The 16,298-nt window shown below is 40.7% G+C and overlaps 1 protein-coding gene across 2 annotated transcripts in view; it reads right to left on the reverse strand.

Moving 5' to 3' along the window:
- Positions 1–7,966, reverse strand: part of GOPC (golgi associated PDZ and coiled-coil motif containing) — a 39,744-nt gene extending 31,778 nt beyond the window's left edge. Inside the window, exon 1 of one of the 2 annotated variants that reach the window (XM_006071443.4) lies at positions 7,471–7,966. In XM_006071443.4, the coding sequence (XP_006071505.2) occupies positions 7,471–7,758 (288 nt within the window). In that variant the 5' untranslated portion in view covers positions 7,759–7,966. The remainder of the gene's footprint in view (positions 1–7,470) is intronic. The other variant, XM_006071444.4, reaches the window with a different exon arrangement.
- Between the last annotated feature and the right edge of the window lie 8,332 nt (positions 7,967–16,298).

A 16,298-nucleotide genomic window follows, 5' to 3' on the forward strand; every position in this document is an offset into this window, starting at 1 on the left:
AAATGATAAGACATGGATTCTGCCCTTGAGGATTTTACATTTAATAGAATGAGATTAAAAATACATCTCCAATTATGATGTAAAGTGTTGTAAACACCTGTACAGAGGCATGTGTGATATACCAATTCAAGAAGAAACAAAGGGAGTCAGAAAGAAGGGAATGCTGAATGGAGATCAGCTAATACACAGAGAAGGGAAAGGTCTGAGATATGAATACCCCTAGCTGGTGAGCTATGGGGTCGCACAGAGTCGGACACGACTGAAGAGACTTAGCAGCGGCAGCTGGTGAGATACGGAGGCAAGCAGGTCAGAAAGGTTGATATTTAATGTGTGAGTTCCAAATTTCCAAAAATTGTCCCCTTTAAGGGGCCAATTCTGTAATCCACATATATAAGTCAATTTGATAACCACACTGAAAGGAATTATTTACTTTTCAATATGGTGTGGGAAGAACCATGGAGAGAAAAAACTACCAACCAATTTTCAGAAACCAAAATGGATTCACAAAGGGATACTGTTACCCTCAAAAGTCAGCTTTCACAAGCATTTGATAGTTCAGATAATTTCACCTACAACAAAACCTTGACCTTCAAGGAGCTTACTTTACAGAAGTAGAGAAATGTGGCAACCACTAGTTACAGCCCAATGTAACAAATCTTATAACAGCTTGAGTTTCAAGGTGTTAGTCATAAGGCTTGCTGGGTGAGGAAAGCCTTCAAAACAAATGGTGATGTAAGCGGTGTCTTGAAAGATGAGGGTGTTTGATCCTGTAGACAAAGGGGACAGAGAAGTTACTATACACAAAAGTCTATGCCGAAGTAGAGATGCCAAAAAAGAGCAAGCCTATTTAGAGAAAAGAAATTAGACCAGTTTTACTGAGGGACAAACAGCTAACAAGGGGTGAGGAGAGATAAGGACTGACAGACTGAGCACTGATCAATGTGCCAGAGTATGAATTTTAGCCAGTAAGTGATAATGTGCCTGCTAAGTCACTTCAGGCGTGTCCAACTCTGTGCAGCCCTATGGACAGTAGCCTGCCAGGTTCCTCTGTCCATGGGGTTCTCTAGGCAAGAACATTGGAGTGGGTTGCCATTTCCTACTCCAGGGGATCCTCCCAACCCAGGGATCAAACTCACATCTCTTATGTCTCCTGCATTTACAGGTGAGTTCTTTACCACTAGTGCCGCATGGGAAGCCCAGTAAGTGATAAGGAGGTATACAAAGAGTGTGACAGAGTCAGAGCTGTCTTTTTTGATATGAACCTTAATATGAATCACTTTAGAATGAATTTTGGCAACGAAAAGATGATTTGGAGGGGTTAAGAAGTAATTAGGAAACCACGTTGCTGTGTTGTGCTTAGTTGCTGAGTCATGTCCAATTCTGCGACCCCATGCACTGTAGCCCACCAGGCTCCTCTGTCCATGGGATTCTCCAGGCAAGAATACTGGAGGGGGTTGCCATGCCCTCCTCCAGGGGATCTTCCCAACCCAGGGATCGAACCCAGGTCCTTCACATTGCAGGCGGATTTTTTATTGTCAGAGCCACCAGGGAAGCCCAGGAAACTATGTTGCTGTTGCTGCTGCTGCTGCTGTTGCTGCTAAGTCACTTTAGTCGTGTCCGACTCTGTGTGACCCCATAGACAGTAGCCCACCAGGCTCCCCCATCCCTGGGATTCTCCAAGCAAGAATACTGGAGTGGGTTGCCATTTCCTTCTCCAATGCATGAAAGTGAAAAGTGAAAGTGAAGTCGCTCAGTCGTGTCTGACTCAGCAACCCCATGGACTGCAGCCTACGAGGCTCCTCCACCCATGGGATTTTCCAGGCAAGAGTACTGGAGTGGGGTGCCATTGCCTTCTCCGGAAACTATGTTAGGAATATGCAAAAAAGGATAAAGTCTCCTAAATCCAACCCATTCTCTTTCCTGCCAGTCCTGCTCCGTCTTCTGGATTCCTTACTTCAGTGAATGGTATCAGTCTTCTATGGTTGTCATAACAAATTACCACAAACTAGGTGGCTTCAAAGAACAAAACTTTATTTTCTCACAGCTTAGGATGCAGGAGCCTGGAATCCAGGTACTGGCAGGGCTCATGACTTCTGGAGACCCTGAAAGAGAAACTATCTCAGGCCAGTCTCCTAATGCTGTGGCTGTTTGACCTGTATGTCTGTCCCTCTCTAATCTGTGACTCCATCCTCACATAGCCTTCTTCCCTGAGTCTCTGTGCATCCTCTGAGGATAAGCTGTCACAATCTGCTATGACCTTATCTCTATCCTTACATTAATTACATTTGCAAAGACCCTATTTCCAAATAAGGCCACATTCTGAGGTTCTGTGTGTAGACATGAATTTGGGGGGAAGCACCATTCAAGCCACTGCAGGTATCAACCAATACATTTCCCAAACAGAAATGGGATGTCACCCATAATCCTTTCCATCTACATGATTATCAAATATGGCTTATACTCCTTTAAAGATTATCTTCTCTTCTTCATCCCCAGTACCATTTTCATTTCAGTAACACTCTTGCGTGTATAGCAAACTTCCTGCTATGGCACTGAATGAATGCAATTATTACTCTCATTACTATGTTTGTATACCTGGAGAAAGTCATACAACAGGGCAGACTGGCTGTACCGTGAATTTATGGTAACTCTAAATTACCTCAGCACTGCCTGGCTTCCTTCTATCTGACTGGCCAACTTGCTGTCACACTCTTTCATTACTATTTCAGATTTTGCTCACTCGGGCTTTTACTTTCAACCACTTCCAGTTGTTGTCCCAGGCTGCTATTGTATACAGAATAAAGCCGCCATCACACAAAACACTCCCTCCTGCTTCTGTGCTCATCATCTCTTCTTTCCCTTTAAGTGTAACAGCTGTCTTTGCAATATGACATCAGTCTCTCGACGTGTATTCTGACCCTCATCTTCATTCAGAAAGCTTACTGCTACTGATAATCCCCCTCTTTCCCTAGAATATCCAGATTTTCCCTCAGCTAGATGCTGCTCATTGGCTTGCAAACACGTTTAACTTTATTTTTCCATTAAAAAAAGTGAAAACAGTACGTCCCCTGAACTCCGCCATCCAGCCACACTCAACTGTTTCTGGTTGCTTTTCTCTCTACCTCCTTTCCCAACCAGAGATAAATGTGTTTTTGGAGAGATTGGTTTTTCGTATTCTGTAGTCCTGGGCCCCTTACTTAATCCCTGTAAAATGGGAATAATAAACCTACACCACATGACTTGTGAGAAATAGGTGAATCAATATACACAGAAGACGTAGGACAGAGCTGGGCCCATAGTAACTAACCAACAGTTAGCAATATAGTCATTGCTGATAATATCTCATATCCTTCCATTTATCCAGGCAACTGATACCGTGGAATCATCCTGAATTCCCTCATCCCTCTGTTCCAACCCATCCCTAGGCTCTGTTTATTTTCACTTCTCAAATCTCTCTTGTTCTGAACACTTTCCTCTGTCTCTGCTATCCTACTCCCATCATCTCACATGGATCAGAATTAAGAGCCCCCAATGGTTTTCTGCATTTATTCATTTTATTTCCACAAACTCTCTCCTTATCACAGACAGATTGAACTATTCTAATTTCCTATCTGAGATTCCTAATCTCCTGAGATTAGCACCTAATTTAAAATATTTCCCATTGTTATGATAAAGCCCTCAAATCTACTACATGGTCTAGAAAATCATAAAGATGTAGTCCCTACGTACTTGTGCAAACTTCTTTTGCCCTCTGCTTATAACACATATCAACTCTCAGTTCTTCTAATGCATTAGCACTCACCTATCACCGCTGCTTTCCATTTCCTGCTCTCTCTACTGGAATGCTGAATGATACTCCTCTTTCTCTTGGCCTAATTAATTCTTACTCATCCTTTATGTTTTAACCAAATGGTCACTTCCTCAAAAAAAGAAGCCTTCCTTGATCTCCCAGAACAGGTTCTCATTACTCTATGTTCCTCAAAGTTGGAATTTCGCATTTATATGATAATTATTTCAACAAATTCCCCCAATAGAATCCAAGTTTCATAACAGTGATGACTATATCTGTTTTTGCTCTCCATTGTATACCAAGTGCCCAACACAGCACATGGCACATAGCACTCAATAAGTATATATTGGATCAATATTAAACTTCAAGTTCAATGCTGCAAACAGTCCCACTGCTTGTTTAAAAACAAAATACTTCTGCACTAGTCTAGAATGCTGCCCAGTTTATCCAAGTATGGAACATGGCACTAGAAACTAAATATGAATGGCCTTGGGCAAAGGGAAATCAATGTAGTAATTCCTGAAAAGAGCAAGGATGGGGAATTCCCTGGTGGTCCAGTGGTTAGGATCTGGTGTCCTCACTGCCAGGGACCTGGGTTTGATCCCTGGTCAGGGAACCAATATCCCTTGTAGACAAAACAAACAAACAAAAAAGAGCAAGGATGGACAAGTGAGAATGGGGGCAAGATTTTTTGGTGGGGGCAAAGTTGGTTACTATTTGTGAAACCTACCATGTTATGGCACTACAATTGTTCATGAGCAGTTAAAAGCCAATGTTAAATAAATAACAATGAAACTGATGCACTTAAAAACAAAAGAACAAAAACAGAATAGCTTTAAAGCAGTAAAAGGACAGTATATCAGTTCATTTTCAATGAAGCTCTAGATGGCTCTGGACAGTAAATCACTTTAAAAATGATACTGACTCAGCAATTGCTGAGGGAAAGGAGGATGTGAGAGAAGATGTGCTGTGTAGCTGTTATTTTCAAGAAGAGGTGAACAGGCAGAAAACCCTGTTTCAAGGCAGAGAGGTAAGTTTTCGTAAAGCACAGGATGTTGACCTTTGTTCTACCCCAACACCTCCTCCTGCTGCTCCTGTTACCACTACTACTGCCCCAACCAGGACCAGTGACTCCAGCACAGCTGTTCCCAAGCGGCTCACCATAGCAGGGATTCTCAAGCAGGTGGGAAGTATAAGAGAGACGTGAGTGATTAAAAATGGCACTACCTCAAAATATTCTGAATTCTTTGCCCTCCCCTTCCCCTCTCTCCAAATACAACTTCTGGAAAAAAGCGGTCATATAGATGCAATTTATATATTTCTTTTAAGTGCAACCTCTGATTTTTTTTTGTAGCAGAACCGTTTCCCTAACTACTATATTAATATTAAATTAACTACCTAAAGACAATAACTTAGCAGAAGAAGGGCAATCTGGAAGGATGCTCAATTTAAATCTAAGTTACTCTTGGAGGTATCTGTTTCTTGATTATAAAAATATTTCATTACAGTAATATACTTTAAGTACTAATTTCTAAAACCACCGAAATTTGGTGCACGTCTGGTGCACTATATCAGACCATAAGTGACCTCAAATATTATGTCTTAATGTCCATATCCTTAAAGCAATAAAATGAATTTAATTCACTTACTAAAAAATAAAACAGGGCAAGAAAGTGTGAAATCTTTGCTAAAATTTCAAGATCTCAGAAGATTGCTAAAGGTACACAGGGCAACCTCTGAAATTCTGCAGATGATACAATGGCAGATCTACTTTGAAAGGCACTACTGACAACGTCTCTCCTCAGCAACACAACTGATTCCATGAAAACTGTAGAAACTGTTAAACAGAGAAACAATAACCTTACAAAGAAGTCAACTGAAAAAACACACAAACAACCTCTATTTTCTAAAATCTTCAAATTAAAAGCTTCAAGGATGGTAAAAAAAAAAAAAAACACGCTCACATTGTGATGGGCTAGCATTTCTTGTTTTGAGAAATAAAGCCACCTTCTAAGCCAGGACATGGAATCAGAATACATAATTATGATTTCTGAAAAAGAAAATGCGTAATTTAATATAACTCTAAATACTCATTTAAAATATTTAAAGATGAAAAAACTGAGCATCACCTGCTCACAGAACAATCATTTCTCCAAAATTAGATTTTTAAAATCTGACATCAAAACATCAAAGTTTCTATAAGTCACTTAAAAAATGAATTAGATTTTGTTTCATTTTTAAAAAACCTGTTTATCCTCAATGTGTGTGTGTATACTCACTCAGTTGTGTCCAGCTTTTTGCGACCCTATGGACTGTAACCTGCCAGGCTCTTCTGTCCTCAGTAAAAACTCTCAGTTTTATAGGATGAATAGCAAAAGCTACTAAAGACCATCAAATGCAATGTCACTACCTGAATAAATAATCATCTTCTAGAAACTACAGCTGAATCAAGAAATCAAGAGACATTTTCACAGATGTAGATGAATAAATGATTAGCTTTATGTCAACACTTCCAACCCTTTCAAAAAGGATAAAAGAAATTAACAGTTCTTTCAGTGAAGAAGAGCCACAAAATCTCCCATATACAATTCTATGCTCATCAAAGATAAATTATACTACCTTTTTCATGATGGACAGGAAAAAGAAAGAATGCTAACTAACTACTAAGCAAGGAGAGAATGCATTTCTGATATTCTATTGATCTGGATCCAGTGGGCACTCTCAATCATCACAACTGATAGTAATGATTTCTTAGGAAATCTAATGTCAAAGAGCTTTGCATATCATTTATTATCCTATTTTTATCCACTTTAAAATGAAAGACCCATTATCTTATTTACATTATATAATTAAAAAATGCTCTTTATATAATAATGTTCATCTATCATGATTTCTAAACATTGTAAAAATGTGCTATTTTTCTGCAAAACATGGTAGGTTTTTTGGGAATTACTACTACTGCACTCACACCCACAACCAAGATGAGAGATTTAAGCAAATGATCGCTCTTCACCCACTTTCAAAAATAAATCCAGACTTTGGGAAATGTAGTAAAGTACAGACACAACCTCAATATTAGAAGTCATCTGAATAACCGTAGGGCGCTCTGGAGGTATCTGCCTGTAATTTAAGGACTAACTGTAAACTGAGACAGACATTGATCCTGTCTTGTTTATCCCTTTTTCCTAAGAGCTTTGATCAAACTCCCCTAAATAGTTCACGCAGGCAAGTAATAGCGCTGTCTGTGTGCAACAATGAAAACTGACCTGAAATAGTCCAAAATAATCAGGACTGGTGATATACAAACTTGCAATGTGAAAGTAGATCTAAAAATTCAAATGTTAAAAGGTGAGCTAAAATATTCTTATGACAGAGCACCTTTGAGCTTCTGTTAAGTCTTAGGTTTCTTAACGAAAAGGCACAAGTAGACAGGTGTAATTAGTTCCTGTTTCCTCCTCATAAAGATACCAGGAAGGTGGCTTTCAGGGCCCCAGAAGACCTACATGTCAACCTACACACCTATTCCTGCTCTCACCTCACCTCACTCTTTTCCTTAACACACACTCACTCTCCCGTCACATATAAAGCCCAGGTGCCCCAGTTGGCAGTTTTCACCGGTGCGTTAAATGAAGTCTGATGGCTGGAGCTGAATGCCACTCCCTCGAGGGCTCAAGGCTCACCTCTAGCTTGTGGTTGATTTGGGACACAGTCTGGGCTTTGTGGCAAAGCTGCGCAAAGCAGGAGCTGAGGCTGGTCATCTTCTGTCTCCCCTCATAAGTGATGTCCGCCTGGTCCGGATCAATCTCGCCCAGAAGCAGATCCACATCCACGAAGGCCTTGTCGAACTCCTTCTCCAGCACCTCCAGCCACCGGAACATAGATACTCCGCCAGGGGAGACCCCCACGGCGCAAGAGGCTCCCCCTGAGCCCCCTCCGGCCCCTGCCGGGCATGGACCGCCCGCCGACATGGCGCCGTCCAGGGCCTCCCCCGACTGCTGCTGACCCCGTCGTCCACCCCGCGAGAGGAACTGCTGGGACTGCGGGAAGCCCCGCGCACGCACGCTCCGTCCGTCCCCTCTCTTCCCCTCGCGTGGCTAACGCCGGCAACGAAGCCCCAGAGGGGCAAGAGCAGCAGAGCAGAGGCGGCAGCGGTGGCACACGGAAGACGCGGGCCGTCCCACCGCTTGGCCCGCCCGCCGCGCATGCGTAGAAAAGACCTAAGCAGACGCAGCCCGGAGAAACGAAATAGGCGGGGCTAGGGTGCGACCTTGGCCTATGAAAAGCCTCCGTTTGGGACCTGCCTGTCAACGGCCATATTGAGAACTGGCATACTCCAGCTTGAATCCCCGAGGCATGGAGACGCATGGTGTGGGGTTCCAAGTTGGAAAGGCCCGGAGAAGAGAAGATGTCCACGTCGCAGAGGGAAACAGCTTCCACCCCTTTGACTTCATAGTGGGCAGGAACCGTTCTAAAGTAGTCCGACAAAGTTGCCGCGGTAACATTCTGTGGGAAGGAAGAGTGAGAAAGGGCCGTGTGAGCATGCGCAGTGGCCACGTTTTACCTTTTGCAGTCCAGTTCCTGTTACGGGTGATGTGGGTGGGGTGAGGTGGGTGGACACACTTGCCCAGGCCTTAAATTCCGGATGGAAATTGCCTAGAACTGCTACTTGAAGGACAGCGGCTCACCAGGTGTTGCTTAATTAAGAGGAGTCCTTTCCTCTTGTGATTAAAAGTCAGGCAGCCTTGGGTTCAAGTTTTAAGTCCTATCCCCTATTCCCTGTGCCATCTTTGTTGTATTTTTTAACCTCAAAGCCTCAGTTTCCAAATTTTATTTCGCTCAGTAATAAGGTAAAATGCTTAGCTTCAGTGCTTGGCACTTGATATTCCTTATTATCACACCACAGGTTATACATTTCCAAAGCAACTACCTAAAAAGATGTTCTTATTTAAAAAAAAAAAAAACACCTTGGATAGTGTTCGTACACGTGACATTGCAGTGAAACAAAATTATGAAGATTTACATATTCATAGGCAGATTGACGGAGAAGGCAATGGCACCCCACTCCAGCCTGGAAAATCCCATGGATGGAGAAGCCTGGTAGGCTGCAGTCCATGGGGTCGCTAGGAGTCGGACACGACTGAGCGACTTCACTTTCACTTTTCACTTGCATGCATTGGAGACGGAAATGTCAACCCACTCCAGTGTTCTTGCCTGGAGAATCCCAGGGACGGGGGAGCCTGGTGGGCTGCCGTCTATGGGGTCGCACAGAGTCGGACACGACTGAAGTGACAGCAGCAGCAGCAGGCAGATTGAATGCAGAGCCCTGTTGAGGCATCAGGAACACAAAAATGAATGAGACGTGACCCTCCCATTAGCAGAGCACATAGCTACAACTTTAATGTGAATTTTGGGAGTGTTGAGCAGCTGTTCTTTACCATTCCACTTACTCACTCTCAACCCCCTTCCAGCCCAGTCTTGAAAAGGAAGGAGAAAGTAGTCTGATACCTTAGGCTGGTGAGAACTCTCTCTCATAGAAGATATTGCCTAAGGGAATATTTCACTGGCTAACTACAGACTCTCCCAGTTAATCTCCATCGAAGTCTGCGCTGTGGGTCCCTCACTAATGCCAGTGAGGAATAAAAAATCATAGCTTTAGCTTGCCATCTGGGTCAGGGCAGACTGTTCAACATATCAGTCAATAAAGTTTTGTGGCTTCAACAAACTTGGCTAAGCAAAACTACTCAGATCCTTTCCTTGAGCTTAACTAGGCACATTCACACAGGTTTTACCCAGAAATAATATAAAACTAAGATTTGCATTTCCCACCCCCCAATCTCTGCTCCCAAATTAACTTAATTTTTATCTGCAAAATTTGCAAGAACATCATTACTACAGCCACCAAGTTCCCAGCCACTTTCCCTATTCATAGTACAGTTAGCAATCCCATTTCCAGGAATTTAATGTTAAGTTGGGGTTGAGGGGCCACATACACATGAAATCACAATAATAGATTTTAGTTATTGAATACATACTATGTGTCAAGCGTTTTGTTATTTGCTTTGCTTCTTTGACTCTCACGAAATCCTGGGAGTTAGCTGTTCTCAGTTTTTTATAAATGAGTCACAGAGAATTTAAGTATCTTGGTATATACCTAAAAATCCACTGAGGTGAGATTTCAATCTAGATGTCTTTTTCTTCAAAGTCTTAGCCGTTAATCATGGGGTATAGAAGGATGCAGAAATCCATTTCTTCATGTATAAGTTAATAAGTTGGCAAATCAATCCCAAAGCTTCTTTAAAAAAAAAAAAAATTCCTTCCCAGTTATAAGCCATATACAAACATTAATATATAAGAACTGTTCCCCAAAATTAAGTATAATACTCATTTTCTATTGCTTTTTGTTGTTGTTGTTCAGTCACTAAGTCATGTCTGACTCTTTTATGACCCCATGGACTATAGCCCATCAGGCTCCTCTGTCCCTGGAATTTCCCAGAAAAGAATATGGAGTAGGTTGCCATTTCCTTCTCCAGGGGATCTTCCCGACCCAGGAATTGAATCCGTGTCTCCTGCATTGTCAGGCAGATTCTTTACCACTGCATCACCTGGGAAGCCCATTCTATTGCTTACCGCTTTATTTAGTTTATAGAAACTACACCTGAAAATAAATTAAAAAAAATATTCAGCTTCATATTGTATGGGTAGAACCAAAATGAATTTTAAGTATTAATATGTATCCAGTGCTCTGATCCTTGGTGAATACCTCCATTTTCAGGACTGAAGAACCCGACTCCACTTCTGTGTACAGTTTTTACAACCACTCCAACAAGTCACACCGTTGTGACTCAAAACACTGTCATCTCATATTGTCCCTTCTCATTACGATGCTGTGTAGCAGCTTCCTCATCCCTATGTGCTGCTCCTTGGTGCTACGTGACTATTTCAAATGCTCATGAGCACCCTTTTGGTAGACGTTATCTTTCGCCCACCTTGATTGGGGTTCTGCACTTTTGCAAGTCAAAGCCTACCACGGACGCGAAACACCTGGTTTGATGTGCTCGTGCTGCCATCTGTTGTCAGTGCGCTCCATCTACACGTGTTGCTTTGTGTTGGTCTTTGAAATTGTATAGAATCTCAGTATTTGTGGGACTGAATTTCCTGGGATAATAAAATCTTCATACTTCTATTTGCAATTGCATTGGCAGAAAGTTCTAAAAACTGTTTCATGAATCATGTTTATGTGATAAAAAAAAATGTCTTATATAACTTAAATGTGACAGTCTTGTTTTAAGAACTTATCCCTACAGAGTTTTACCATAAGGTGTTACTAAGAATACAGTGGGGGACTGAAGAAACGGGGGAAAAAGGGAAGATGTTAAAGATTTCTTTGGTGGGTAGTGGTAATTAGCTGTGCGGTTAGTATAGATTTCAACAGGCAGATTCTTTAGCATTTGAGCCACCAGGGAAGCCCAAACATTAATTAGCACATCATTAATTGCAAAGGCACTGTAGTTGAATGGACTTAGAAACCTACCTTGAACTGTAGAGGGAGACTACCATTTATTGAATGCTACTGTGTGCCAGGCCCTTTACTAAGCTTCACATGTTTCAGTTATTCTCCAGTAATCCTACCAGCAAAAGAAAAAGGTATTAAGCACCATTGGTCACTGGAAACAGTTGTATAATGAATAAGGGGGAAAATCCACTAGCATTTTACTTGAGCAGTGGGAGGAAAGTACATACATACTCATATGTATTATTTATATTTATGCATATTTGCTAATAATCTGAAACTCTCTGATACACATGCTGAAGAAGTTTGGGCATTCCAAAGTGACTTATTAACCTCATCCTCCTGGTTATTTCTCTTTCATACACAAATGGAACAACTGTTTGCCCTCTTGTTTTTAAAACTTGAGAATTTTGGTGCAGTGATGTAGGATTAGCTCAGAAACCTCTCCCAAAAAGAACCTTCTTTTTTTTTTCTCATGTGGAGCTGTGGACATGTTCCCCGTCTAGTTTCCTGCAGATACCTGTTACAGCATTTACCATACATTTTTTGGCAACAATAATGGTATCTTGCTTATTTTTGAATCCCAGATCCTAACACAGGGTCTTGAATCTAGTAGGAATGCTGAAAATATGTGTGATCAGTTCAAAAATTGAGACGTTACAATAGTCTACTTAGAAAATTCTAAAGACAGTCACTTTTTAAGACATACCTTTGACACCTGCTAGAGAGTAAAACTAAATATATGTTCATATTAGCTCAACAGTTAGGAATATCTATAAAATATATGTTCCTTTAAAATCCAAGGAATATTTTTCCCAAGCTAAAGAGAAAAGTTCATTTAACAGTGATGGATGATTTCACTAATAAACCCAGCTCAATTTAGGCTGCAAGAATTATTTTACTTACTCTATAGTTTAAATTTATAAGATACTAATTTTGTATGGTGTACCCAAATCTAAAACAAAACATAGCAAAAAATAATTTTAAAAATTCCTATTATTTTTAATGTTGTTGTACTACCCAAAACAACCTAAAGATTTAATGTGATCCCTATGAAATTACCCATGACATTTTTCACATAACTAGAACAAATAATTTGATAATTTATGTGGAACCATGAAAGCCCCATTATTGCCAAAGCAATCCTGAGGAAAAAGAACAAAGCAGGAGGCATAATCCTCCCAGATGTCAGACAATACTACAAAGCTACAGTAATCAAAACAGCATGGTATCTGCACAAAAGCTGAAATATGGATCAATGGAACAGAATAGAGAACCCAGAAATAAACCCACATGCCTATGGTAAATTAATCTTCAACAAAGGAGGGAAAAATACACAAGAGGGAAAAGACAGTCTCTTCAGCAAGTGGTGTTGGGAAAGTTGCACAGCCAGATGCAAATCAATGGAATTAGAACATACCCTCACACCACACACAAAAATAAACTCAAAATGGCTTAAATACTTAAATAAAAGACTTGACCCCATAAAACTCCCAGAATAGAACATAAGGAAAACATTCTCTGACATAAATTTTAGCAATGTTTTCTTAGGTCAGTCTCCTAAGGCAATAGAAATAAAAGAAAATGTAAACAACAACAACAACAACAACAATGGGACTGAATCAAACTTAGAAGCTTTTGCACAGCAAAAGAAACGGTTAAGTGAAACAAAACAACTGACAGACTGGGAGAAACTACTTGCAAATGATGCAAATGACAAGGGATTAATTTTCAAAATTCGCAAATAGCTCATACAATTCAATAACAAAAAAAAACAGTTCAATCAAAAAATGACTCAGTTCAGTTCACTCAGTCGTGTCCGACACTTTGCGACCCCATGGACTGCCGCACACCAGGCTTCCCTGTCCATCACCACCTCCCTGAAAGCTTGCTCAAACTCATGTCCACCAAGTTGGTGATGCCATCCAACCTAAATAGATGCCATCTATTTAGACTGGAAGATCTAAATAGACATTTCTCCAAAGAAGACATACAGATAGCAATAGGCACATGAAAAGATGCTCATCATTGCTAATTAATAGAGTAATGTAAATCAAAGCTACAATCAGGTACCACCTCATGTGAATCAGAATGGCCATCATTAAAAAGTCTATAATAATAAATGATGGAGAGGGTGTGGAGAAAAGGGAACCCACTTACATTGTTGGTGGAAATGTAAATTGGTGCAGCTACTATGCAAACAGTATGGAGGCCTCTTAAAAAACTAAAAATAGAGTTGCCATATGACCAGCAATCCCACTCCTGGGCATATAGCCAGACAAAACTATTACTTGAAAAGATACCTGTACCCTTATTTTCATAGCAGCACTATTTATAATAGTCAAGGCATGGAAATAACCTAAATGTCCATCTACAGATAAATGAATAAAGAAGACGTGATACATCTCCAAATTTGATATATGTAATACATATATCAAATATATATATATATATATATACACACACACATACCTACACACACACACATACATGGCTTCCCAGGTGGCACTAGTGGGAAAGAACCTGCCTGCCAATGCCAGTGCAGGAGATGTGAAAGACACAGTTTCAATCACTGGGTCAAGAACATCCCCTGGAGAAGGAAATGGCAACCCACTCCAGTATTCTTGCCTGGAAAATCCTGTAGACAGAGAAGCCTGGTGGGCTACAGTCCATAGAGTTGCAAAGAGTCAGACATGAATGAAGCAACTCAGCACACATGCATGTACAGATACATACGATGGAATACTACTTCTCCCTAAAAAGAATGAAGTAGTGCCACTTATAGCAACATGGATGGACGTAGAGATTATCATATTAAGTGAAGTAAGTCAGAGAAAGATAAATATCATATATCACTTACATGTGGAATGTAAAAATAAATGATACAAATGAACATACCTAGGAAAGAGAAGCAGACCTACAGACACAGAGAGCAGACCTGTAGTTGCCCAGGGCGAAGGGAAATGGAGGAGGGAAGGATTGGGAGTCTGGGATTAGCAGATGCAAACTATTATTTATAGGATGAATAAATAACAAGCTCTTACTGTAGAGCACAGGGAATTATGTTTAATATCCTATGCTAAGCCATAATGGAAAAGGATATGAAAAAGAATATATGTAGGTATAACTGAATCATTTTGTTGTACAGCAGAAATTAACACAACATCGTAAATAAACTATATTTCAGTAAAGTTTACAAAAATCCATATTACTATATTTCTATTCCCTTACATACTCGAAGACTCGCTATAATTGCTTTCCCACTGTTACCTGATCTACATTCTTCATTTACCCTCTCCCACAGCTCCAGGTTTGGGTGAGCACTATCTAAAACCGCCATTTATCAACAATGCTATCAGAGTTTACTAATCATTGATTCTTCCTCATTCATCCACTGGCAAGTTACTGTTTACATCTCAGATGGTCAGACTTTACAGATCAGACAGACTACCCCCTCATCAGCCTGTTGTTTATATTTCTTTTGGATTTGTTCCAAAAGGGACCCAAAACAATTGGATTCTGAACACCATTTAACGTTAATTATCTTTTTTATAATGTATATTTAAAAGTACAAACTTTTTTTAAATGATCTCATTAGAATTTTTATAGCCTTCTAAATGAACAAGTCAAAAAGGTATAGTAAACAGTTACGCAAAAAGCCATGTCACAACCATTGTTAAAAGTATAATTTGTATGACCCTCAGGTGGTTGCAACTCACTCAAAACTCTTGACTTTGTGGTCATGATGAGCAAAAATGAAGGTGAAAAGACTTCTAGTGTGGACATTTGTCACTAAAAAATGGGGGGCTGTCCATATTTGAACCCCAGGACTTCCCTGGTGGCTCAGATGGTAAAGAATCTGCTTACAATGCAGATCAAACCCAGGTTTGATGCCTGGGTTGGGAAGATCCCCTGGAGAAGGGAATGGCAACCCACTCCAGTATTCTTGCCTGGAGAATTCTATGGATGGAGGAGCCTGGTGGGCTACAATCCATGCGGTCACGAAGAGTCAGACACGACTGAGTGACTAACGCTTTCCTTTGGTTAGGGAATTGTCTCCTTATATGGCTAGAATACTGGAAATTTAGTCCTCCTTCCCTAATGACCTGAAAACATCAGATAACACTTTCCGAGCTCTGTGACAGCTAGAGCATAGGCATATGACCCAGGTTCACCTAACCAAAAAATCATCCACCTGAAATTTTTAACATGCAGATTGTGATGCAGGGATGGACAGAATTCTTGCTGATAGGGAGGATAAGGTGAGGGAAGCAGCATCCTTTTGCAGTAGCCACAGTGTCAGCAAGTATATCCAATTTCCTGTTCAGTGGTGAAAGCAAGGGCATCTATGTTGTGTGGACACTACACTGAAGTGTATGATTCTGGCTGAATACATGCATGCATGCGACATCGTTTCAATTGTATCTGACTTTTGCGACCCAGTGCCATGCCCTCCTCCAAGGGATCTTCCTGATCCAGGATTCCAGGGATCGAACTTGGGTCTCTTGCATCTCCTGCTTTGGCAGGCGGGTTCTTTACCACTAATACTACCTGGGAAGCCCTCTGGGTATGTAGCCTTCCTTTATTCTTGTCCACTTTAAAATCTGGTTCTCCAAGTTTTCCTACAATTCTCTGTGCTACACAACTTCCTTTCAATAATTCCTTTTCTTCTTAAATTGGTCAGAATTTGTTTCCATTGCTTGCAACTAATAACCTAAACAGATATAACTATTTCTTTCTTTTCTTTGGCCACACGCAGCTTTTGGAATTTTAGTTCCCCAACCAGTGGTGGAACCCGTGCCCCTTTGCAGTGGAATCACAGAGTTCTAACCACTGGACTGCCAAGGAATTCCCACAACTGTCATTTATTAAGACCCTCTTTTTGCCATTTCAAAGCCTAGGCAGAGAAAAAAAAATGGAAAAAAAGGTTTGTTTTGGAGATAGGACTAAAGTTTCTTTTTTCCTCCTCCTTGCTTCTTTTTCCAAATTTTCTTTTAC

The sequence above is a fragment of the Bubalus bubalis genome, chromosome 10, assembly GCF_019923935.1.
Source record: "Bubalus bubalis isolate 160015118507 breed Murrah chromosome 10, NDDB_SH_1, whole genome shotgun sequence".
Lineage (NCBI taxonomy): Eukaryota > Metazoa > Chordata > Mammalia > Artiodactyla > Bovidae > Bubalus > Bubalus bubalis.